The sequence below is a fragment of the Elephantulus edwardii genome, unplaced genomic scaffold (assembly GCF_000299155.1).
Source record: "Elephantulus edwardii isolate Elephantulus edwardi_28Jun2011 unplaced genomic scaffold, EleEdw1.0 scaffold00174, whole genome shotgun sequence".
Lineage (NCBI taxonomy): Eukaryota > Metazoa > Chordata > Mammalia > Macroscelidea > Macroscelididae > Elephantulus > Elephantulus edwardii.
In genome coordinates this window covers 2851741-2876677 of record NW_006399924.1, presented here as the reverse complement: position 1 = coordinate 2876677, position 24937 = coordinate 2851741, and the positions used below count along the sequence as shown (strand labels likewise).

At 48.3% G+C, this 24937-nt stretch overlaps 1 protein-coding gene across 4 annotated transcripts in view; it reads right to left on the bottom strand.

Moving 5' to 3' along the window:
- Window positions 1-23800, bottom strand: part of SYT6 (synaptotagmin VI) — an 89902-nt gene extending 66102 nt beyond the window's left edge. For 2 of the 4 annotated variants that reach the window (XM_006895692.1, XM_006895693.1), the window contains exons 1-3: window positions 23568-23730; window positions 9022-9370; window positions 5818-6376 (exon numbers count right to left, since the gene is read on the bottom strand). In XM_006895692.1, the coding sequence (XP_006895754.1) occupies window positions 5818-6376; window positions 9022-9370; window positions 23568-23730 (1071 nt within the window). Of the gene's footprint in view, window positions 1-5817; window positions 6377-9021; window positions 9371-23567 lie in introns of those variants that run through there. The other 2 variants (XM_006895694.1, XM_006895695.1) reach the window with 2 other exon arrangements.
- Window positions 23801-24937: the final 1137 nt, after the last annotated feature.

The window sequence follows — 24937 nt, the reverse complement described above, 5'->3', positions numbered from 1 at the left end:
CAGCATGATTTCAGTGAATCAAAGTTCTGGGTGGAAGGAAAGTGGTAAACCCTAGGAAATGCCAGGAGGCCATCAGGGAACTTGCAGGAATAAGGGCAGGAGGATGGTCAGGGGCAGCCCTGACCAGAGTGCAGTGGATCTGATTGTCATGATTTCCTTCCAAAGTCTGAGTCTCCCGATTCAGAGGAACACTCAGGGCCTCCAACTGCCCTCGAGAGTCTGGTTTGTCTGCTGTCACTCAGTCCAGAGAGGAGAGCAGTGAAGGGGACAAGGGAGACATGGGTGGGAGTAGGTCTGTATGGGCTACTCTGCTGTTGACACGTTCCCTCTACCAGAACCATGTGGCTCAAGAAATGCACTTATGGGAGAGTACAAGAGAAGTCTCAGGATAGCGCTAACAACTAGCATGCACAGCTGCTAACCAGAAGTTGGGGATTCAAGTCTAGCCAAGGCACCCACACAGGGTAGACCTGATGATCTCCTCCTGAAAAATCAGCCACTGAAAACTCCATGTAATACAGTTCTACTCTGACATATATGGGGTGCTAAGAGCTGGAGGCAACTTAATGACAACAGAATGAACCATCTCAGACGTCCACTTACCTCTCACTAGCACTGGAGCTGCGTGCTCATGGCTGTTGGTTCTGTTGGCATCCTGCCAAGCTGGAGGCTGTAAATCGCATGGGAGGAGACTGCCCATCTTTTGAATTGCCAGAGAGGCACTGTCTTCGGGTTAACAATGCAACTCCCTACAGACCACATCACCATTAAAGTCATATAAACATTCCAGGCTTTGTTATTTCAAAGCAACTCCAGCACCAGGGCAGGGACCAGAGCAAGGGGCCCGCTTCAATCCAGCTGCCAGAGCGGAACCTGACTCCCTGACATAAGTATGAGGAAGAGGGCAGCAATCCCGACCCTCGTGTGACCTCAGAGCAGCCTCCAGAGACGGTGCCTCTCCTGCTCAGCCTGTACATCACTGACCCTCCACTTTGGCCCAGATTCTTCATTTCTCTCTTCACCACTCCAAACACAAACCATTCAGATACATAGACCTCTGAATGAATGGCACCCTGGAGGTGCAGCGGTAAAGCCTTAGCTGCTAACTAAAAAGTGAGTCACTTGACCCCACCAGTCGCTCTGAGGATGCAACAGTCGGTCCTCATGAAGATTACGGCCTTGGAAATCTTAGGGGGCCGCTCTCCTTTGGCCTGCAGGAGCACTGGGGGTCAGCATTGACTCGACAGCCACAGGCGTGGGTTGGGTTTGGGTTTAGACTTCCGAATGATTTTACAGGCAGACTCTTCCCCCAATAGGCCTGGCTCTACCCATTTTCAAACACTATTTAAACTCTTCCTCCTGGAAGCCTTCCCAACTAACCCTATCCAACTCCAATCACTTCCTTAATAATACTTTCCTTCTGTACTAGTCTCTCTCTCATTGTCATCCAGTTGGAACCAACTCAAAGCTGGCCCTCCACTGGGTTTCTACTGCTGTGAATTAAATGCAAGGAGAGTGTCAATCTTCCATGGAGCTGCTGCTGGATTCAAATCACCAGAGGGGTGTGGCCTTTGGCCTAGCAGTGCAATTCCTTAAGGACTACATGACCAGAGCTCCTGTCCGCAGGTACCACCCCCAAACCAAATCACTGCCATTGAGTCGATCCTGATTCAGGGTAATTCTCCACTGGGCTCTGCAGCTGTAAATCTTTATGAAAAGCAATTGCCTATCTTCCTCCTGCAGGGTGTCTGGTGGATTAAAATCACTGACCTTTCAGTTAGCGATCCACCCCTAGTGTGGTTAAGCTACTCCACCAGGACGCCTTTGTGAACCGGCATAGAGAATCTGAATTCAGCTGACTAAGCCATCAGTCATTCAATGAGAACGTACTGGTTCCTAATATTTGCATAAAATGGTTTTCAACTCTATAAGAAGTATAAGGGAAATCCAAATACAGCAGTTAAGCCGTTGAGATAAGCAGGAGCCATTGAGAAAACTGCATGCAAGACAAAATAAAATTCAGAATATTGCTGAGGGATGGCTGTTGTTAGATGCTATCAAATCCATTCTGCCCCACACTGTCCTTATGACAGAGAACAGAACCCTGCTCATCTTGGATAATCCTCATGATCATTCCCAAGTCCGAGTTGCAGCCACTGTGTCAGCCCATCTCACTGAGGGTCTTCCTCTTTTTCACTGACCCTGTCCTTTTCCAAACATTATGGCCTTGCCAGTCCTTCCTAATAACATGAGCAAAGTACCTAAGTCAAAGCCTTACCGTCCTTGTATCTATGGGATATCCTGGCTGAACTTGTACGGCAGATTTGCTGAGGGATACAAGGAGTGAAATTTGACGGGGGCAACTGCAGAGAAATCTGAAGATTATCTGGAGGAAGACTTTAGGCAGGCTTGAAAGGTGGATTGGTGTGAGCCAGCTGGAGAAATGAAGAAAGGCCTGCCTGACAAAGGGATCCAACTGGGGGAGGGGGGCACCCAAAAAGGCAAGAGCCAGGAAAGGTCAGGCACGCTCAGAACCAGGCTGGCTGGGGAGGAGGAGCTGCTGGGGCAGGCAACCCAGGTCCAGCTTTCAGAACAGAGTCTGGAAAGCAGAATAGATAGGAGCTGACTGTTGGCAGCCCTCAACTGTCCTCTCCCCCAACTGTACCGGCTACTGGATTTCATAAACAGTGCTCAATCATTCCTGGGAAAAGCTGACAGGTGACTCCCAGCTCCCCTCACCCTGCCTCTGATAATTAGAATTTTACAGTAAGCTCATACACACAGAGAATAAAACAGGTAAACCCACCAACTTTCTTCCCTTTTACCTGCCTTCCCCAGCAGCACCATGGTCAGGAACACATCTCCTGAGAGCCATGGTTGCTTGGGAGGGAGGCTGCACAGTGGAGGACCTGACAGTCTCAATTGAGTGTCTCAGCCACACTACAAGCCACAATACGTGTGTGAGCACGGTGAACTCCAGGCGAGAATGTCATCTATATGCCTAGCAAGTCACAACAGTCCTGCCCATCCAGTTCAATTCATTCTCATGGAGTGAAAAAGCAGTTGCTATTGACTCCATTTCAACTCCCAGTGACCTAAGCGCATCAGGGTAGAACTGTGCTCTACAGCACTTCCAAGGGCTGGTTTTTCAGAAGCAGAAAGGGAAGTTTTCATTAGTGGTTCTTGCCTTCCACGTGGACAAGCAGGTTCAATTTCTGGCCAAGGCATCTTATACGTAGCTCTCACCCTCTGAGGCTGAAGAAGTTGCAGCAGAGCCTCTAGACTAAGAAGGACTAGGATGTGCCATTAGTGCCAGAGCTGCCGAGTGAGGAACTGACTTCACTTGATAGCAGCTTTCAACAGAATATGGGAAACCTTCCCTGCCTGCTGTGGTCCTCAGGGATCTTGCAGCCTTACACAGTATGCCGTATTCTCTGCCTGACATTGCTAGGCATTTCTTATTTCTGTGGGTTAAAGAGACTTCTAACCTAGCCTCCTTCCCCCCAGTGCCCAGCACAGGACTCTGCTTAGGAGGAGCAGATGGAGGTGGCCCGTAATGATACTGATTAGGGAATAAAATTATGAGGATGGTGACAACTTGTCCAGTTCTGTTTAAAGGATATGCCTGTATCTGAAGTTGGGCTGGGAGAATGGGAACTGGGAGAAGGCAAAGGGGCCACAGCGTGCTAGGGTTGGAAGTTGGCATGCAGACGTGTGGTGTGCTTGAGCCCAGACTGCCTACTCCAGGCATAAGGATCTGTTCACACCTGGAGCTGATGACACAGAAAGGGGGGTGAGGACATGGGTCAGGAGCACAGGGGACCTTCCAGAGGCTGAGGGGAGCTCTGTGGCCCAAAGCCCTGGGCCTTCACCTCCCTTTTCTTTGCTGGGAGACCTGCTTTTCCCTGTCTGGCACCATAATGAGACCTCTGCCTTAGAAGACCATAAGGGAATAGCTGCACCAGATGTAAACTTCACAGTGATTTAGAGATCAGAGCTTGAGGGCCTGAGACCAGCACACAGCTGCTGTTCTGGTCCGCCCTGTCGGCCCGCCCAGTCTGCCAGCCCCATAGCTTGTGCTGTTCTCCGGAATGACATTTCAGGAAAGAAGACTGAGGGGAGGCAGTGACACATCTGGCTGAAATGTTGGATCCAGCACCAGCTTTGAGAAGGGGGTGTCCCACAGACCCTCCCTGGGGATGCAGAACCCACCAAGCGCTCCCTCGATTGATTTATTTACCAAATCAGGGTTCCATCCTTTTCTCACCAGAGCTCCCTGCTCATCTAGCATCCCTTCTCACTAATTCAACCCAGATACGTGGAGTATTGATTACCAGAGAGAGGCTACAGACTGAATGGGGTCACCCTGGCCCCAGAAAAATTGCAAAAAAATCCAGAGAGATGTTCAGCCAGTTACGATTTCAAAGCCACTGGAACTGGGTGTACATATGCCTACTGGATCATGAGGTGTCCAGGTGAGATTAAAGAAAAGAATACCACTTACAACTGCTGTTGTTGTGGTTGTGTGCTTTCAATCTGGAACCAACACATAGCTGATCCTCTAAGTTTACAGAGGCGGTAACATATAAGAGGCCTTCTCTGTCTACTCCCATGGAATAGCTGGTGCATGTGAACTGCTTGCCTTTGGACTGGCAGCATAACTCCTTACCCACTAGGCTGTCAGAGCTCCCTACCTGAGGGGATGCAATTATACAGCTTCCTCCACTCTCCATCCTGGTGAGCTGAGGACATACCATCTACACAGACCAAAGGGCTCTTGGATATGCCCTCTCTGATTCTCTGTGCCAAACCTTATCTTTCCTTCTTTTACAATCTCCTTGAACATCAACTCCTTTGAAGCCTTCTCTGGTTAATTCAGGTTATGGTAAGCACCTAGCACCTCCTCCTGCTGTTGGGCCAACCAGGTGATCTGTCCCATCTCTCCAGCTGGACAGGAAGACACCGTCCAAGAGAAAGAACAGTGCTGTGGGAATGACTGGTGTTGCTCATTAGGCATCTCTAGTTCTCCTCCTAGGGCCAATGTAAGATAGCTCTGCTCTGGCAACTTGATGTTAGAAGTGTGTCTTGCTTCATCTAATGAAATATTAGTGGTGGTCCCATGTGTCTCTTCTGGGTGAAAGCTTTATGAAACAGGGAATGATTTGCCCCATCTTCTTCCTTCTCATGCAGTGACTGTAGCAGCCCATGTGATGATGAAACCATTGCCAACTGTCATCATTGAGTAATGAGACACTGTATAGACCTCAGCCAAGGAGCACAGCACATGTAACCCAAACTAGAGACATACCTTTTTGTCTTAAGCCACTAGAATTCTAGGACTGGTTATTACTGCAACATGAACTGAGTCATCTTGATTAATGCAGCCTTTTCTTCAGTGCTTACTCTAAACTCCTAATACACACAAATGAATGGCCTGGGTAGATTCGGCTGTCTGAGTCAGTTTGCATGTCTGGCCCAATCTTTCCTCATGATCAGACACACAAAAGGGTAAGTATAATACTATTTTCTAGGTGGTCAAACTGAAGGCTACTAATATAACATGTCAGATCAGAAGCTATAGATAAGAATTCACTTCTTTCTCTACCCAAAAGGGACCCTGGTGCCTTCATCCCACAATCTGGAGTAGAGTATAAGGATTCTCCAGGATGGCCTAGACCACTGGGCAGGTTCCCCTTCAAACTCTGAAGGGCAAAGGCCTATTTGATTCTGGAGGGTTGCAGGGAGGGAGTTGGACACATGCCCATCCCACCCAGAACCACAAATGCTCTACAAGCTGAGGACAAAGGCTGTACTCACACTTGTGGCATACTGGATGTCCTTCCAGATGGAGGTTTCCCTAGACAGGTCGGAGGCCTCAAAGAGGTTGTCCAGGATGACCTCCCCGATCATGTCATGACGGGAGAAGCGGTCGAAGTCAAAGACACTGAGATGCAGCTTGCGGTCAGCCAGCTCCTCGTAGGGGACAGGGAAGTGGAAGTTCTCATCGAAGGTGGGGTTCAGGGTCTTGCGGTGCACCCGCGTCTGCAACTTGCACTTGCGGTCAGGCAGGAGGTAGATCTTGACGTAAGGGTCAGAGCTGCCACAGAAGTCCTTGGCAGGGAGGTCGAAGGCCTTCAGGATACGCACAATGAGGGTCTCGCTCTCGTAGTCATAGCGAAGGCTGAAGTTGATCTTCCCGCAGCTCTTGGCAGCCTCAGACTTGGCATCATCCCCGTCCACTGATTTCTGCTTGTAGAGCTCGGGCTTGATGCGGCCGATGCTGGTGGGCTGCTCCGCCGCGGGCGGCAGCTCATTGCCGTAGTCAACACTGGAGACGTGCATCTGCCGTGGCAGGTGGCGCTTGAAAGAGGTGTGCCTGGTGATGGGCAGGAGAGCAGAGGAAGTGTGGTCAGGAAAAGGGAAGCCCACAGGCTCAACACTGGCTCGCCTATTTTAAAGAAGCTCCTTCGTCCTCCCTCCTGTAGAACCCACTTTTCCTCTGCACACACTCTGTGCACAGGATTGTTGAGAGCATTACTGTGTGTTGTGTGCCATGGAGTCTATTCCACTCCTCACTGACCTTACATGACAGAACTGCCTCACAGTTTCTCATAGGCTGTAATCTTTACAGGACTGGATCATCTGCTCTCCTCGCCCATAGAACATATGATGTGACATCTTAATTAGCAGCATTGCACCACCAGGGATCTTTACTGTGAAGATTACAGGCCTTAATATTTGTAAAGTATTTGGAACAGTTTCCAGTATAAAGGAAGCTCAATAACATTGCTTCTTGTTGTTGTGTACTGTCAACTGGAACTGATCCATTACTGGTGGGTTTTCAGAGGCAGTTAATTGCACAGGAGGAGACTGTCTGTCCTTCTCTCATAAAGAAGCTGGTGGATTTGAACCATGTGCCTTCTGGATTTCAGAACAGTTTCTTGCCACTAGGCCTCCAGAGTCCCCTCAATAACATTTGTTGTTGTCGTTGTTATGTGCTGTGGAGTCACTTGCGACTCACAGTGACCCTATGTACAACAGCCCTGAAAACTGCTCTATTTTTGCCAATTTTACTGTCTCTGACACAACTACTCTCATTACCCCAGTCACTGTATTACTCCGTTTCATCGATGGTCTCCCTCTCTTTCTCCATCCCTCTACTCTTCCAAGCATGATGTCCCTCTCCAATGACTGATCCCTCCTTGCAACATGCCCACATATTAGCAATTGTTATTCTTATCATTTCCACTGCCTTCAAGTCATTTCTGATTTACAACGACCCTTTAGGGCACAGCAAAACTGCCCTATAACCCTGAGGCTGTAAATCTTTATAGAAGAGACAGTCCCATCTTTCGCCTGCAGAGCAAGTGGTGGGTTTGAACCTTGGCCTTTTGGTTAGCAGTCTAAGCCTTAATCCACTGAACCACCAAGGGGTCTTAACATGATTCTCATTGTCCCTGCCTTTCTGCTGCCTGCTTTCTAGGTTTCTTTCCTAGTAGACATGACTCAGCTTCTGTCACAAAACCCTTAGGAGAAGGACTGTCCTCTCTTAACCCCTATATTGCCACCACCACCATTGTCGTTACCAGCTGTCACTGAATCACCGCCAGCTCGCCGTGACTCCATGTGATCTGAGTAGAACTGTGACACACAGGCTGTTCAGTGGCAGATTTTGAGGAAATAGGTCACCAGGACTTTTTCACCAAGCTCCTCTGGATAGACATGAACCCACAAGCTTTCAGTTGGCAGCTGAGAGCATTAATGGTTTGCACCCTCAGAGTCAACCTTTACTGAGTGTCTACAATATGCCCTGCACTTAAATGCTCAAGCGTGTAGACTCTGGGGTTAAGATTGCACAGGTTCATTTTGGTTCTTCCACTTTCTAGGTATGTGCCATTGGTACACATTTCCTGATTGTTGTGAGGATAAAATGAATTTATACAGAGTGCTTAGAAGGGGCCTGGCATATAGCATATGTGCTAGCATTCATTGTTACCTAGATTTTTTTCCCCTCTGTTGACTCCTCATTACAGCCTCAGATGCAGTTGGGAAAAGCGAACTTTGGAGAAGATGAGCAAGATGTCCAATATCCTATGACAAAAGCCTGTCAATGTGACCCCTGGGGACTCCACTCCTGACTTCCTCTCTGACGATCAGGCCTCCTTCCCACTGGGGGCTCGCCGGAAGCCTGGGTGGCCATCACAGGGGCTCAGGATTCCACAAAGGCCCTAAATCTTGAATATGCACCATGCCTTGCCCACACATATGCCCTGTCTTTTTGAAATGATTGTGAATTTAGGTTTTTGTCATTATACTATGCATGTTTTCTTTCTTCTTCTTGGTGTGTATGTGTGTTTCCCAGTTAAAGGATGCCAAATATACAAATGCTGTCATGTAGGGAACTCTATGAAAGGTTTTCTTGTTGTTGTGTACCGTAGAGTCAGAACTGACCCATACTGACCCTCTGGCAGGTTTTCAGAGGCTGTTAATCACAAGGGAAGAGACTGCCCATCCTTTACCCATGGAGCAGCTGGTGGCCTCAAACTGCATGCCTTTGAGATTGTCGTGCAGCTTCTTGCCACTAGGCCACCAGAGCTCCCTATGAAAGGTTCTAGAGAAGTATTCATTCTCCTTGCCCTCTCCTCTATGCTGTGCAGACTTGTGCTGTGTGGCTTTACTGATATATCCCTAAATATCCCTGAAATTTTTATACCTCTGGGCCTTTGCATATTCTCTTCCCTCTGCCTAAAGTCTTTCCTTTCCCAGAATACCCTAGACACTCTACACCTCACCACACCCACTCACATCCCCAGCACCCAGCTCCTGTGATGAGCCTTTCATGAAGTCTTTCCTGGTGCTCACCTTCTAACTGGTTCCCCTTTTCCTATCAAGTACAGCCTCTGATCAAATGCTCCATCCTAGAAATGTCCTATTTCTGTTGTCTGTTCTGCCTAGGCTGGGCTGTCATTACCATGTGGCCCTGTGGACTGTGGGGCGAGGGCAGGGAGGGCACCCCCTTACCTGGTAGAGGATGCTGGCTCCGTGGTCTGCCGCTGCAGCCTCGTGTGACGCATGATGTGCTCCTTGACCGACATCTGCACCTCAGCCGGGATATCTGGGGACGTGTGGCTGATCTTCACAGCCGCTTCCAGGAAGCCCATGGCGTTGGGGTCTTTCAGCTTGTCTGCCATGTTGCCTCTGGAGTTGGGGCTCTGGAGGGCCTCCAAAGTGGGGTTAGTAGAAGAGGGGCTAGAGGCCTCCTTGCTCCTCCTGGGCATCCAGAACAGCTTCCAAAAGAGAAAGAGAAAAACTGCCACCAGGGCCACGCCACACACAATCACTACCACTGCGACGAGGCTAACAGAGGTGCCTGCCCTCAGCACGAGCCAGGCAGGGGGGGACGAGACAGACAGAAGGGGAGAGGCGGGAGGGGGTGTCAGAGGAGGGCCACAAGGGAGGGACAAAGACGGAAGAAGAAAAAAGAGCAGTCGTGAGAAAGCTGCCAGGTCACAGAGGGTCAGTTCTAGGGTTGAGTCTCGATTATCCACGCTGGGAAATACCTGCAGCACAGGAGCGCCTCAGGCTGGCTTCTCCAAGCCCCCACCCCCTAGCACCTCAAGCTTGGGGAGCACCTGGAATGCCTCCCCTCCTGCCTGTTGGCACGTGCACAGGGGAAGGAGAGTAATTTAAATAGCAGCCTAAGCGAAATGTACAAATTCGCGAAGCGTTCCACATTTGGATGCTGTCTGAATTCCTATTAGGGCTGTTACTACGACCAGACTTACAACAACCGTTTTTGTGTACAGCTTTCTGCGGCAACAGGCTGCGAGGCCCTGGGGAGTAGAGGCTCAGCTCGCTCGTCCTCCTCACTTCCTCATCTCACCCGCCCCCACAAGCACATACCGAGTTGACTCGGAGTGGATGGGACAAAACATAATCTCTTTGGCAGGAATTAGGTCTCCACTTCACCGGACTCCCAGAACTCTGCACACAGTAGGCTCCCCAAACTTATATTATGAGGGACGCTGGTCCGCATGCTTCATTTAAAAGCTAAATCCAAATGACTACTTTAACTGCTGTCTTTTCCACTCCTGTGTATATGCAAACAAGAGCTTTGCCAATGTTAAGACTGATGGATGGAAGCCGTGCTCCTGGATGTGGCACACACTACCCCACCCCACCCCACCACTGTCCTTCACTGTCCCAGGAGGATTGAGGGATCTTCACTTGGGGGAGGAATTATTAGGCGGCCCTCCTCCTTCCCAATACCCAAATCTAGGAAAGGACCTTTAAGTCCCAGGCCTCTATTGCTTTAAAAGGTAAAATGGCAAACTGAGCAAGGTTTGCAAAACAGCCCCTTGTGAACAAACCAGAATTTGTTCTGCTTGCAAGATGATGGAAAAGTTGAGAAATGCCACCTTTCTCATCATCACTGTCATCATAATCAACATCAGAGATTGCTGGCTTCTCTTGAAAAAGCTGGTTCTTGGTAACTAGATCTGCACTCATGTGTCCTGGGATTGAACCTCCCTCTGTTCAGGGGCATGTCCTCACCATCTCTTCCCTTTCTGATGGCTTAAACTTGCATTCTTTTACCTGCCTGGCCTCTTCATATATAAGTTTGCAGTGTCTAGAGTAGCCTACCCCAAGAAGTACTAAAGTCGGTCTGTTCTACAGAACAGAACAGAACAGTGGTCCAGCATCACAGGATAGGTCAGAGACAGGGACTGGGTCAGGGTCCAAGTGTCTACTCCCAGCCTAACTCTTTCCACGTGGCCCTTGTCAAGCTGCAGGAGACAGTGAGTGTGTGTTTTTCCTATTTGTATGACTCACTACCTATCACAGAAGCTGACGCAAGGGAAGAATGAATAAATGAATGAATGGCAGATAAGGAGACAGTAAATCTCTCTCATCTCAATTAAGTTCAACTAGTGTTGACTGAGCACTTGTTATGTGCCAGATTCTGTTATATGCTTGACCTACAAAGATTCTGAAGATACCAAGGCACTCTCATAGCACACAGGCCCCAGGGAAAGCTATCCTGTGTCTACGAGGATCTGAAAGGAAGGACAACAGCCTTGCTCTCTGGGGAGTCAGCCCTGACTTCCTCACAATAGGGCACTCGCCTTGATCATCTATCACCTCTATGAGTTAGGGATGAACACCAGACAATCCTCAGTCCTTTGCCACACAGCTTCCCAGCTCCCTGCACAAAAACTGGAGCCTTTTCACAACTGCAGGAGCTGAGCCAGCCCTCCATTCACAGACTGCCAGGGACCAGGAAAGCTGATTCTAAGTAGCTTCTAGACTAAAAGCCTCCAATGTGATGTACTTGCACCACAGAGTATGCAACCCAGAAGAAAAATCAGACCATTTTAATATTATCTGTTATTTTAAAATAATAAACCAACATTTTAATCTATAAGTTGTCATTATGAATCAAAAGTGACTTGGCAGCACCTAACAACAATTATTATTATTTTTTTTTTATTTTGTGTGCGTGTACCGTCAAATCAGATCTGACTGGTACAGGAGGATACTGCGCCTCCTTCTCCGGCAGAGCGTCTGGTGGATTCGAACCACGTTCCTCTGGGATTGCAGTGCAGCTTCTTGCCACTAGGCCACCAGAGCTCCCCCCTAACAACAATTATTGAATCTAGTAAATTTATTGAACATTTCTATGTCAAAGGTACAAGGATTTTGGGGTATGTGTGTGTGTTTTAAATATATTCACTCATTTAATGCTCCTCAGTGAATTTGGTGCAATTATTAGCCCCATTTTGCAGACATGGAAAATAAGATTCAGAGGGTTAAATAAGCTGTCCAGATTACACAACTAGCAAATGACAGAACTGAGATACAGCTAAGTTAGTCTGGCAATGCCACTTCTGTGCAATATGTATATCATTTGGGGATGAATTTACATTGTTGTTGTCTGTACTGCTGAGCTGGAATCAATTCCTAGCTGACCCTCCAGTGGGTTTTCAGTAACTTGCACAGGGCATTGCCTATATTTCTTCCACAGACGATGTGGTGGAGTCAAACGGCATGCCTTTTGCTTGGCAGTGCAACTCCTTACCTCTAAGCCACCAGAGCTCCACTTACATCAAGAAGGGGTGCAAAAATAAAATTATTCTCTTATTAGTTCAGGAGCTCTGGGGGCATAGTCCCTAGGGATTTGTGCTGCTAACCAAAGGTCGTGCCTTTCTAGCGGCTCAAATCACCAGCAGCTTTCTGAGAGTGAGATGGACAATCTTTTCCCATGTGATTTACAGCCTTAGAAACCCACTGTGAGAATTAGCTATGAGTCAGTTCCACTTCGACAGCAATGAGAATAAATAAGTGAGATTTATTAGTTCATCATCAAAAGGGTTTAGAAACTCTCTTTAGGCCCTGGCCCACTGCAGTTCACCAGGAGAGCTACCGCTGATATGTTGTTGTAAGCAGCTGATGTCTCTAGACCCTTCACATCTGTTCCCTGTTACAGCTGTTCTGCATCCATTCTCAGCAATGAGTCACCTTAAAACAAAAGGTACTTCTAGGGCTTTGCTTTCCTTTGATCATACATTTTACTTGTTCTGGTAATAATTAGAATTTAGAATTTTAATGAGAAGAGGTGGGGAGAATGGGGAGAATCCAGAGAGCACAGAGTGCATTTAAATGTTCAGCCTGACCAAAAAAAAAAAAAAAAAGAAAAGAATTCAGAATGAAAGGAGCAGTGAGGGGAGGGCTGGGCTGGAGGAATCAATTTTTTCTTGGTGTGGTTGCTATTTTGATCGCTTCTTCGCATGAAACCCCCCACCCCTAAGCCCCCGGCTGTTCTCTCTGGTCTGTAGTTAGGAAGGCAGAGGGGATGGATTACTGAGAATCAGCACCCAGCACTCAATACTGGTTATGTAAGACCAGGAGGCTGGCTCTTTCCCTGCCTAAAGACTCTTCTCCCAGGATTAGGAGAACCTGGCTCTGACACCAGCAGGCAGCAGATGAACTGGGTCTTGAATGCTGAGTCTGTTAACCCTCCCACTGAGTCAGTCCACCCCCTCCCCGGACAGGGGTGAACAGAGAACAGTGAGTGAGGCTGGTAAAACTAGACTGGGGCCAGCAGGGTGATCAGAAGACTTACCCTCCTTAAGATCACTAATATGTGGCCTTGAACTCAGTTTGCTTTCCTTTCTTATCTCAGTTAAAGGTGTACTGAGGCTGGAGAGAGATAAAGCTTCTATGTAACCTCAAAAATGAAATAAAACCAGTTTTCATTAAGTTAGTTCTGACTGATGGTGATTCCATGTGTGTAAGGATAGAACTGTGCTCCACAGGGGTTTTGGTAGTTAATTTTTCAGAAATAGAACACCAAGCCTTTTTCACAAGGAGTCACTGCCTGAACTTGAACCTGAAGTTTAGAAGCTGAACACCTTCACTGATTATACTACACAGGACTTCCGTAGCCTAAGAAATGTACCTGACCTCCACCCATCACCGGCGGTGGGGGGGTGGGGGTGGGGAAATCAACCTACTAGGACACTTTGGTTCCAGGAAATCACAAGTCCATACAAATCCTTTGTTATGGACTTATCCCTCTTCTTCCAAAATATGTGTCAACTTGCCTAGGCCAGGATTCCCAGTATTATGTAATTTTTCTCCATTTTGTAATTTGATGTGATAATTTGATGTGTTATAAAACCTCTATTACGTTAATGAGGCAGGATGATATGACCCACATGATTAGGTTGTATTTTGAGTCTATTTCCCTTGAGATATAAAAGAGATTAAATGAGTAAGTAGAAGTAGGAGGAGCTCAGTACCACCAAGAAAGAAGAGCCAAGAGTGCAGCCTGTCTTTTGGGCCCAGGGTCCCTGTACTAAGAGCCTGCCAGACCCAGGAAAGACTGATGGGAAAGCCAAGACACATGGAGAGCTCCAAGAAATGCAGATCTCACAGAGAGTAAAAAGAGATGAGAACTCTTCCGTAGAGCTGACAGACAAAAAGCTTTCCCTTGGAGCTCCCAGCCTGAGTTCACACATTGAGCCTCCTAAACTATGAGAGTCAATTTGTTTGTTAAAGCCATCCACTTGTTGTAATTCCATTATAGCAGCACTTGCTAACTAAAACATCCTTCAAAGTAATTTTCCTATTCATATATCATTTGAACCACTATCCTGTGAGACAGAGAGAATGCTGATGGACAATTCAGTTACCTTTTGAGTGACTCAAGGCTTTTCATAATTATACCATAAATTAGCTGCAGGACAAGGAAGGGAGCAGAAAAGGGAAAGCACTTCCTAAGGATTTATATTCTTCTCTCCTCTTCTTCCTTCCTTATTTGCCCTTTAGCCTTGAGAGAAAGAATAATTTCTCTGACAAAACTGAGTTAATTCAATATCCATCAGGCATTATGTGGCAGGAAAATACTCTCAGCCTGTTTCCTCATCTGTAAAATAGGTTAATAATAGTATCTTCCACATAGGAGCATGGAAAAGTTTAATGTGACTAAAAGCACTGAAGAGCGCGCCTAGTATATATTAAAGAATATAATAAATATTGCCTAATTTTAAAAGAACTACCTATGCCCAGACACATCCTCTAATTTAAAAATCTATTCAGTGGGCAAAACAGTTGCAAGCCATGAACACTACTAAATTGCTATGCTTTTCTCGTTATCATTACAAAACTGGATCTATCTAACAGAAATAACAATTTCACAATCATTTGTTTGTGTTGAATAAAGTAATTTAGTTGTTGCTATCGTGTGTTAGTTGATTAACAGTATCAAACTTCCAAAGGGTGAGAAGAAAATCATGGGAGGAAAAAGAATTTACAATTGAGAAGATCCTGTGTACTTGCACATTTTTCTCAGCAATTGAGGGGAAAAAATGTGTGAAGCACCTTTGTCCAGGTAGAGAGGAACCAGTATCCTCTGTAAAGCTGGTCTGGAAAGGACAGTAGTCAATTACTCAGCAGCCTTTGAGAGCGAGAAGAGCTGGGGAGGCAGCTTTGGAAACATGCCCTAGAGACTTGGCACTGCAAAGGGTGCACGGTTTCTAGACCTGGCCAGGGTACTGAACTTCACCAGGCGCTCAGACTTCTTAGCTGGGTCCCAACTCCAGAATGACCAGAGCACAGCCCATCCGCAATGCTTGCTCATTGTGTGACCTTGAGAGAGTTACTTAATTTCTCCAGATTAGTTTCTTCTTAATGGTGATTCCAATTCTTCCTACTGCACATTATCAATCTGAATATTAAATCAGTGAAGACTTTGAGCACAGTGCCAAGTCCCTGAAGGATGCCTCCAAGAATATTATTATTACTCAGGTTTTGGTTTTGAGTGACGTTGATAGTTTACTATGTACAGAACAGATCACATACAGGCCCTCTAAGGCAAAGAAGGGAGACACTTTAAATCAATAGGACACCAGAACAGAGAACAAGCATCTAAAGACCTCAGTGCCCTGGGAGGTTAAGATGTCCCCTGAAGTCCAACAAGACAGGGCCTGTTTGTCACCGTAAGGGAGACTGTGTCTATGGGGTGAAGGCTGCTGGCCATTAATTAGCAGCTCAGGGTTTTCTTATCTCTCCCACTGACATTTCTTTCTCCAAAGACAGAGTCTGGTACCTTCTCCCAATCTCTCCACCCGTAGAGTTAGAATTCATCAGCAGTTCGAATTCATCAGCAGTTCTTATCACTGGCTATTGTCCCCATTTTTCTAATGGGTTTCTATGTCAGGAAAATTCATTCTGCAGCAGTCACAGGCTTTCTGGCTAACAGATTGTAAATGGAAAGACAAAATGGGGAGAGGAAGCAAAAAAAAAAAAAAAGAAAGAAAGAAAAAGAAAGGACCATTTTCCCTGATCTCCCCAAAGCTGCAGAAAGCTTTCCTTCAGGGGATGCGGTGGCTGGTGGACCACAGGAAATGGGATGTGTTCAGAGCAGAGTACGAGCTGCCTTGGGTGAGTAGTTCTCATCCAGACAAAGCACTGCCCAGAGACAGGGATAGGAACAGAGGCCCAAGAGTCTAAAAGGAAAGAGAATGAGTAGAACCATTAATATTAATACTAATAATACAGAGCTCTAGTGGCCTCGTGGCAAGAATCTGTGCTGCAATCCCAAATGCATGTGGTTCGAGGGCATTAGATGCTCCACAGGAGAAGGATGGGCAATCACCTCCCATGCAATTAACTACCTCTGAAAACTCACTGAAGGGTCAGCTATGGGTTGGTTCCAAATCGACAATATACAACAACAGTAATATGGTTCATCATTTATTTCTATATGGTAAACAAAACTGAGGAGGACCTGAAGCACTTGCTACAGAGGGTCAAGGACCGCAGCCTTCAATATGGATTGAGGCTCAATGTCAAGAAGACAAAGATTCTCACCACTGGACCAATTGGCAGCATCAGGATGGATGGTGAAGAGATTGAGATTGTTCACAGCTTTAGTCTGCTTGGCTCCACAATCAACACTCTTGACACCAGCAGCCAGGATATTAAAAGACGTATTGCAATGTGAAAGTCTGCTGTTAGGGACCTCTCTAAAGTACTGAAGAGCAATGGTGTGTCTGGTACAGGCCATGGTCTTTGCAATCACTGTTTTGCGTCAGAGAGTTGGACAATGACTAGGGAGGATAGAAGGAGAATTGATGCCTTTGAGCTGTGGTGCTGGTGTACCATGGACTGCTAAGAAAACAAACAGATTCATCCTGGAGAGGGTTAAACCAGACTGCTCATTGGAGGCAAGGATTCTGGGGCTTCATCTGACATACTTTGGACATGTTGTAAGGAAGGACTGGTCCTTGGAGAAGGACATCATACTTGGGAGGGTGGAGGGACAGCACAGGAGGGGAAGACCCTCTATGAGGTGAACTGACTCAGTTACTGAGGTAATCGGGATGGGTGTGTGGGAGGCAGTGCGATTGGCTCATGATAGAGTAGGGTTTAGGGCTGTTGTACACAGGGTCGCTATGAGTCGCAAGCGACTCGATGGCACATAACAACAACAAACAATATGCCCTTTATATCCTTTCACTTACTCTTCAGGCCCCTATGTGGTATAAATGCTTAAACACGTGATTATTAGCTGAAAGCCTGGCAGTTCTAAGCCATCCAGAGGTGCTTGGGTAGACAGGCCTAGCGATTTGCTTCTGAAAGGTCATAGCATTGTTTCTTACATGGGTGGGACATGGGGATGTCCTGACTCTGAATCAACTCAGTGATAACATGTAACAAAGAATTTCATAAAAAAAATTATGGCCACCTTAAGAAATTTGTATTCACCTTTCATAGATAAATAAACTAAGTTTCAATATACTAAGTGACTTGTTTATGGGTACACACTGTATGAGCAGAAGAACTGGGATTTGAATCTGATGCCCAAGTCCAAGCTCTTAAGCCAAGCATCTCTGAAAGCCCTGGAGGCTGAGCAGAAAAACTATCAAGTCAACGGCTGCATGGAGGGAGGCATTTCTCTGGGGATGCATTTCTTAGTTGTAAGTAGGGATGGGAAGGAGGGAGTTCTCTACTCAATGACCAGAAGCTCTGAGCCTTGGCAGAACCCCGGAGACTTGAATTATCACTGTCCCCTTCAAAACACACACATACACACACTCATCTCTTTCATCTTTCCTGGAAAGTGCAGACATTGCAGGTCACCTATCAGCTACTAGGCAAATAGCCAATGGCCTTTGGAAAAATCCCATCCAGAGATGTACCGGACAGAACTCAGTGTGTGTATGGTGTGTTGGAGAAACAAGGGCTGTTCTGTTCTGAGGCTCACAGACATGGTCCATTAATAATAAGCCCTGCTGTTTAGCTTGTAAATTTATTAGGAGAACTCAGTGTAATTAAAATTTGAGGCTAGGGGGAGGGGAGCAGAGGGCCTTTGCTTCCTTTTCTTCTTCCAGAGATCCAGGCCGAGCCACCGATGGGGATAATTAGCAGAGTCCAAACAGAGAAGGAATTAATGCTCCTAAAAAAGCTATGATGAGGAGAGACAATGCTGGACTAATTATGCCCGCACCAAGCTTTATGACTGGACGATTGCTTCCACCTTCATTAGGGGCTTTGGGGAATACGTCAGAGACGAATGTGGAGTGTTACAGTGAAGAGAGTATTGCCTTCAAATTTACAATTAATAACATCATTATTTTTTTTTCAGATGGAAGCTACCTGATCAGTCAGGGTATGTGACCCATAGGAAAGTAGAAATCAAGACTAGGCCAGTTGGCAGCACCATGATGGATAGAGAAGAGATTGAGATTATAAACAATCTTCAGCTTGCTCAGCTCCACAATCAACACTCTTGGCAGAGCAGACAGGAAATCAAAAGATGAATTGCACTGGGGAAGTCTGCTGTCAAGAAGCTCTCTAGAGTGCTGAGGAGAAATGCCATCAGTCTAGCGATTAAGGTGCACCTGATCCAGGCCATGGTCTTTTAAATTACTTGCTATGCATTAGAGAGCTCAACAATGACTAAGGATGACAGAAGAAGAATTGAGGTGTGGTGCTGGAAAAGAATAATGAACATAAATGGGTGGCTAGAAGAACAAATAGGTCTGTCTTGGAGAGGGTGAAACCGAGTTTCTCCTAGGAGGCTACGATTTTGAAGCTCTATCTCACATTCTCACATTCTTTGGGCATATGGACAGGAGGAATTGGTCCTTGGAGAAGGACATCACACTTGGAAGGGTGGAGGGACAGCAAAGGAGAGGAAGACTCTGGACGAGATGGATTGATACAGTAACTGGAGCAATGGGGTAAGTGTGTAGGAGTCAGTGACACTGGTTCAGGATAGAGCAGGTTTCAGAGCTATTGTACATAGGGTCACTATGAATTGCAGGGCAATGTGATGGCGCATAAGAACAACAACACATGAACCCAGTATTCATACTGGAAATCCTGGAAAAATTCTTATTCACGCATGTCAAGCTAGTTAAAATAAAGAGAGCTCTGATGAGCTAGTCCCTAGAAAACTGCACTTCTAACCCACAGGTTGAACGCCTCTGGCAGTTTGAATCCTCCAGTGGCTCTGAGGGAGGGAGACAGGCAATGTTCTCTTGCTTGATTTATAGTTTGTGGAATCCGAAGGAGGGTCCCTTACGGGTCAGTTTCAATTGGATGGCAATAAATTTAAGAGTTAAAAATGGATTAGCAATTTTCATTAAAATGGATTAACATTTTATAATTACATCAAAGATGCACTAAACTTTCTTAGAAAGTTAGTACCTGAATATTTTATCCCATGTTGTGTCAAGTTTTGTTTCTAACATATTTTTTCTGATTTAGCTTTCTCACTGGCTGCCGATAGTCTGTGGGTTCAAAGGTGTGAAAGAGTGTTAAAAAAGATGTGTATTACTTAAAAACTCTCAATTAAATTACATTTACAGTAGTGATAACAATAACAAAAAGACTGGATGATGGAGAGAAGGGGCAAATAGAAAGTTTCCTTTTCCTTTATGCTCTTCTCCCGGTCCATGCCTGCACTTACCTAGCAAGAGGAGAGACCAGAATAAGAAACATAACTGAGCTTTCCCAAGAGAAGGAAGAAGATGGTGCAACATTGTACCTTAGTTCTTTCGAAGAGAGATGCCCTGCTCACCTCCATGTGTAAACTTCAGTCCCTAAATGAAGTCCAGTCTCTCAAGGCTTCAATTCCTTGGCAGGACCAGCAAGGGTTTGGCCTAATTTGGTCAAGACTTTGTCTTACCATATTCTGCTTCATTCCAGACAACTCCATGCAAACCCTAAATAAAGCTAACTTGATTAAAAAAAAAGCGTCATCCATTGTTGTCAAATTGGAATCGGCTTATAACTGACCCTCCATTGCATTTCTGACGTTGTAAATCACACAGGAGGAGACTGCCCATCTTTCCCCTGAGGAGCCCCTGGTGAATTCAAACCACCAGAGAGGTGCTGCCTTTGGGTTAGCAGCGCAGCTCTTCATGGACTATTCACTAGTCCTTACTGTTTGCAATCGTGTGCTCTATGCCCAACTCTGGGCAGAACAGACTATTAGAGGAATCTTAGAAAAGAACATACCTCTCCCCCAGAGCTCAGAGAGATGGAGTATTCTGCATTTCTCATCCTCACTTTTGAAGCTCCCACAGTTACAGGGAGGGGGAAAAAAGGTCTATAATTGTCAATCTGAGAGTTTTACAACCCTTAGCTACTGTGCTCTCTCATTCTAGAATTTCAAAGGACAAAGCATCCTATCTCTCTCTTTCATTGCCATCCAGGCAGAACCAATTCACAGAAAACCCTACAGCAGGTTTTCAGAGGCTGTAAATCATATGGGAGGGGACTGCCCATCTCCCACCCTTGACGCTGCTGATGAATTCAAACAGCCAGAGAAGTGCCACCTTGGGTTGGCAGCACATCTCACTTTGGACTGTGCTGCCAGAGTGCCCTTAAAACATACTATAGAATCAGAACATGATCCCTTTAAGGTCTGAAGGATCATACATTTGACCTATCCTCAAAGAGGGTAAAATCTACAGAACTAATTTCTGACAGCAAGGAAGAGTGAGGGAGTGGTTTGATTATTCAGGTACAGAAACAGGACTGTTGTGCATTTAATTTGTCATTGTAAACAAGGGGGAAAATTATCTGTGTTGTAAAATGCCAGCTTTAAGACTAGGTGGTTGCATCACAGAATATAGACAGACATCATGTACATTTCATGGCCACATAGCTAGAGACCAACCAATTCCAGCTGCCAGCCTGGAAGAGGTAGGACAGCTTGATGTCTCCTGTCTGGCTTCTGTATTTTCTGGACCTTTGCTCATTTACCTCAAGCCCAGAAGCAAAAAAAGTTTATTCCCATCCACAAGGTGAATGACACAAGAAAGCAGAGAGCTGCCTATAAATGTCCACTTTTGAGTTGAGGAAAGGATTAAGGAAGAAAGCAGACACTTTGTTTTTAGAGATATTAAATAAAAGGGACAACTGAGATGGTGTGTGTAGAGGTATTTCCAAGGCAGGATTTGATTAACTGAGATACCCAGTGCAATTTCTAGCACAGATGCTGGCATAAAGAAGGGTCTCAATAAGTGATAGAATCTGAATGTCAATTGCTGAATCTCAGGGTGTTACTAGAAATCTCATGAGCTAGAGACTTAGAGAAGGAGGAAGAGGGAAACATAAAATAATAAAGGGATCTGGGCATGCTCTAGCTACTTGCATTTTTCATGAAATTGCAATTGAAAAGATCCAGTATTTCTCTGCCTGGAGAATCTGTACCCAGGCTGTGGCTCTGGGATACAGGGAATAGGCAACAAGGTGGGTCTTTGTTCTTGACTTTGTAACGGTCCCTGCACCCCAAGCTCACCTAAAGCCCCAAATCCCCCAAACCACTCTCAGCTGATTGTTTTTATCTTGCATTGGTCAAGGGTCTCCTCTGCCTCCTCCATTATTTTCAGGCCCCCAGCTTAGCCCCGGGGCTCCCAGAGGCTGGTGACTCAGCAGCAAAAGTTAAAGCTCCCCAGGGCTGACAACCCAAGTTCATCTACTGAAGCAGCCTGCAGGGAAGGCATACTGATTCATCAGGGCTAGCTGATTCTCATCTCTCAGCCTGTCTCACCTTAAACCTGTAGGTCCCAGGCACCTGACCCCTACAGGTTGCAAGTTGTCCCTCTGGAGTCAGAACCCCAGCGTTAACTTCTATCAGGAAATTCCTGCTCTGGACAGGCTGGAGGGGCAGCCTGCATCCCAGAAGGCCTAGATTAGGTGTGCTTTCAACTCAGACCTCTAGGGTTTGAGGGGCCAGGACCTGCCAGGACCTTAGTGCATATGAATGATGGGAATAAAGGACTGCAAGGAGCGGGAGAGTGTGGCGAGACAGAGATTCCTTGGCTTGGGGTAAATTGTCTGCTGGGTGTGGAAAATTGGGTAGTATAGGAAGGGGTGGCATCAGAGAACCATAGATTTCTAACATTTGCTGAGCCTAATCTATTATGAATATCTTGAAAAGGAGACTTGGCATCTTTAACCTCCAACATCATACTATCCTGTAAAAGTTCTTCCTGATGTCTAATCTCAGTCTTTGCTGCTGCAGTAATAACCCGTAGATTAAACATTGCCAGAGACAGAGCAGCGCCCCCTACCACTCACAAAGGGCCAAGGCGGACTCCAGTCCCCTTAGGCTGCACCTGATCCCCTGACGATACAGGCTCTCAGGGGCCTGCATCCTAACGAGCCGCCTACCCTATCGCTGACCCTTGACCTTAAGTGAATACTAGGGCTCTGGAACCTGCGGCTGCTAGAGCGCTTACCCCATCTGTATCTGCTTCCCAAATGGCGGGTCCAGTCCCGGGACTGTGGGTTCTCTGAAAAGCGCATGGGGGAAAGGCCCCCTCCTGCACCCTCTGGGCCAATGTTGGGGTGACTCCCGCGCACCTCCAGGCCCGAGTGCCACTGGGGCTGGAGTAGGGGAAGAAGTAGGGGTGGAGTCTGAATCGTCCCAGTCCCTGCAGATCTCCCCACCCCCACCCTGCATTCCCTGGAGGCTTCACACTGGCCTCAACCCCCTCCCACAGGGGGTGCGACCCTGCACCCCCTTCCTGCCCACGACCCTCCAGACGTCAGGATCCGGACAAAGAAGCCCGGCTGCAGCGGGAGAACGTGGTCGCAGGGCACTGGTACCGCAGGTAAATACACCAGGGGCCGGCCAGCCACCACTCGGGCCACTCTCCCCCAGCTCTGGTCGCCCGGGCACCACAGGCCATCCCCACTGTCGCGACTCCCGGGAAACACTGCAGCTGCGTGCCGGCCCCCGGCCCCCGCGGGACTCGGGCTCCGACTCACCGGCTCCGGAGACCAGGGCTCGGCTCGGGCTCCCGCCTGCGCTCCGCGGCCGCCCGGGGTTGCATCCGGCCCGGGGTCCGCGCCGCTCGGCAAAGTGGGCGAGCCGCACCGGCTCAGATGCGCACCGGCCGCGAGCCCGAGTGAGTCAGAGAGAGACCGACAGAGCCTGAGCGAGTTATAGGGGCGGGGGCGGGGGGCCTGCACGGCACCCTCCCCCGCCCCGCCCCCCGCCCCCCGCGGAGACGCAGGCAAGCCACGCGCAGCTGGGGAGACGCCGGGACACAAAGACCTCGTGCCAGCAGCAGGCGCAAGTTTCTCCGAGACCCCGGGGGGCTCGAGCCGCGTCCCCCGAGAGAACAGACAGACCGACGGGCAGACAGACCCTGGGACCTCCAAACCGCACGGAGGCAAGCTTTCTTCCTCTCCGGGGTGCCCCCTTCTGCTTGCCCCACCGACCCCTGCCCTGGCCGACTGCCCCCAAAACAGCAGACGGACGCGGGGGGACATAAGGCCCCGAGGGGCGCCACGTCCCAGTTGCCTGGCATTCAGTGACGGTCACTATAGGTCACACGGCACGAGAGGGAATACGAAGGGACTCTCCAGGGTCCCCTTCCCTTCCTCGAAGCGCCCTGCAGGCAGTGCGCCAGGGGCTTGGCTGGGGTTGGTTCCGAATTGAGAGCCCAAGCTGGAGTTTGCTCCCGGGCCCCTTGGGGACGGGGGACAGACAGGGCTAGGACTCCCAGGAAGGGTGGGGGCTCCAGGTCTCCCGTTACCTGTGTCGGCTGCGCTCGGGCTGCGCTCCAGGGGCTGCAACTCGAAGCTCCGACAAGTCTCCACGTCCAGCCCGAGAGGGGGCGGCCGGGCCCGACAAAGCGAGGCCAGGACCGCGAGCGCCGCCTGGCACCGAGGCCCCCCGGCCCCCAGCACCCCGCTCATGCCCTGGTCACCACCGCCCGCCGAGCAGCCGGGGGAACCCGCAGCCGGACGGGGCGGGGCGAGGCGGCCCGGAAAGACCCTCCCCGCAGCGGCCCCCTGCGGCGCGCCTCGCCTTTAAATCGCTTCCCCGCAGGGTCCCCGCCCCTCACGTGGCCTCCCGCGGCAGCTGGCAAGTCTGGCGCCTCTCGGCCGCCCCCTCAACTCTCAGGGGCCAGTCTAAGTTCGGTGGGTGCGAGGTTGGGAAGCCAGTTTGACTTGCATCTTGGAGGGTACCAGGTCAGGAAAAGAGCTCGGACCCCAGCCTGCATTTACTGTCTGGTTTGACCCTGAGCTTCTCTGAGCCTCAATTTTCCACTCTGTAAAAGGGGTATAAAGGATGTCGAGTGCTTCACAGGCTGCCTGGGGATAGAAAAGTAGTCCTTGTATAAACCTTGGCTAAACTGCCCCACACTGCACAGGGGCAGCCAAATAGATAAACCCATGAAGAAAAAGATGGACTGGGCGAGAAAATAGCAGAATTGTGGCCAAGGTGCCAGAGGGGATAAGTTAGTAGAAACTTGCCACAAGTTCCAGTTTAGCAGGCGAAGACCCCAAAACTGCGGGACGAAGTGAACTGCGAGACTTTTCCGAATCCCGCAATCCTGCAGCCCGCGGTACCCGCATGTTGCTATGGCGACGGGAGGCAGCGACCGTCTCTCTCCATGGCAACGAGAGGGGAAAGTTTCTGGCAAATAGGAATGGGACCATTTCAAGAGGCCACACTGGTCTCACCAAGCCCACCACCTCCTCACATCAGTGCAACACCTCATTAGAATAGAATGCATTTTACTATTGAGCAAAATAATGGTCAGAAAGTCCAACAACCAATCAGAGGATTGAAGAGAGACAGGCTGAACTCCCCTCCCGGCAACGTGATGTGAGGCCCAGGAGGACGCCGGAGTGGCTGTGAGGCGCCTCCTCTGCCCTGCTGAGTCTGTGGGCCATCGCCAGGAGCGAGCGGAGGAGCAGGGCTCTGCGGAGGCCCTATCGCGGTCGGCGCCCCAGAAGCTCCCGACTAGAGTTCTTTGCCTTTCCGCAGCTGAGAAGCAAACTTTAGCTGGAGCCTCTAGAAGCTGAGAAACCAATATGAGCCTCCGTTGCGGGTGGGGGAGGAGGGTCTTTCCACTAATTAGCACCCTAATTGAAAGTGGCTCGGGCGGTGACTCAC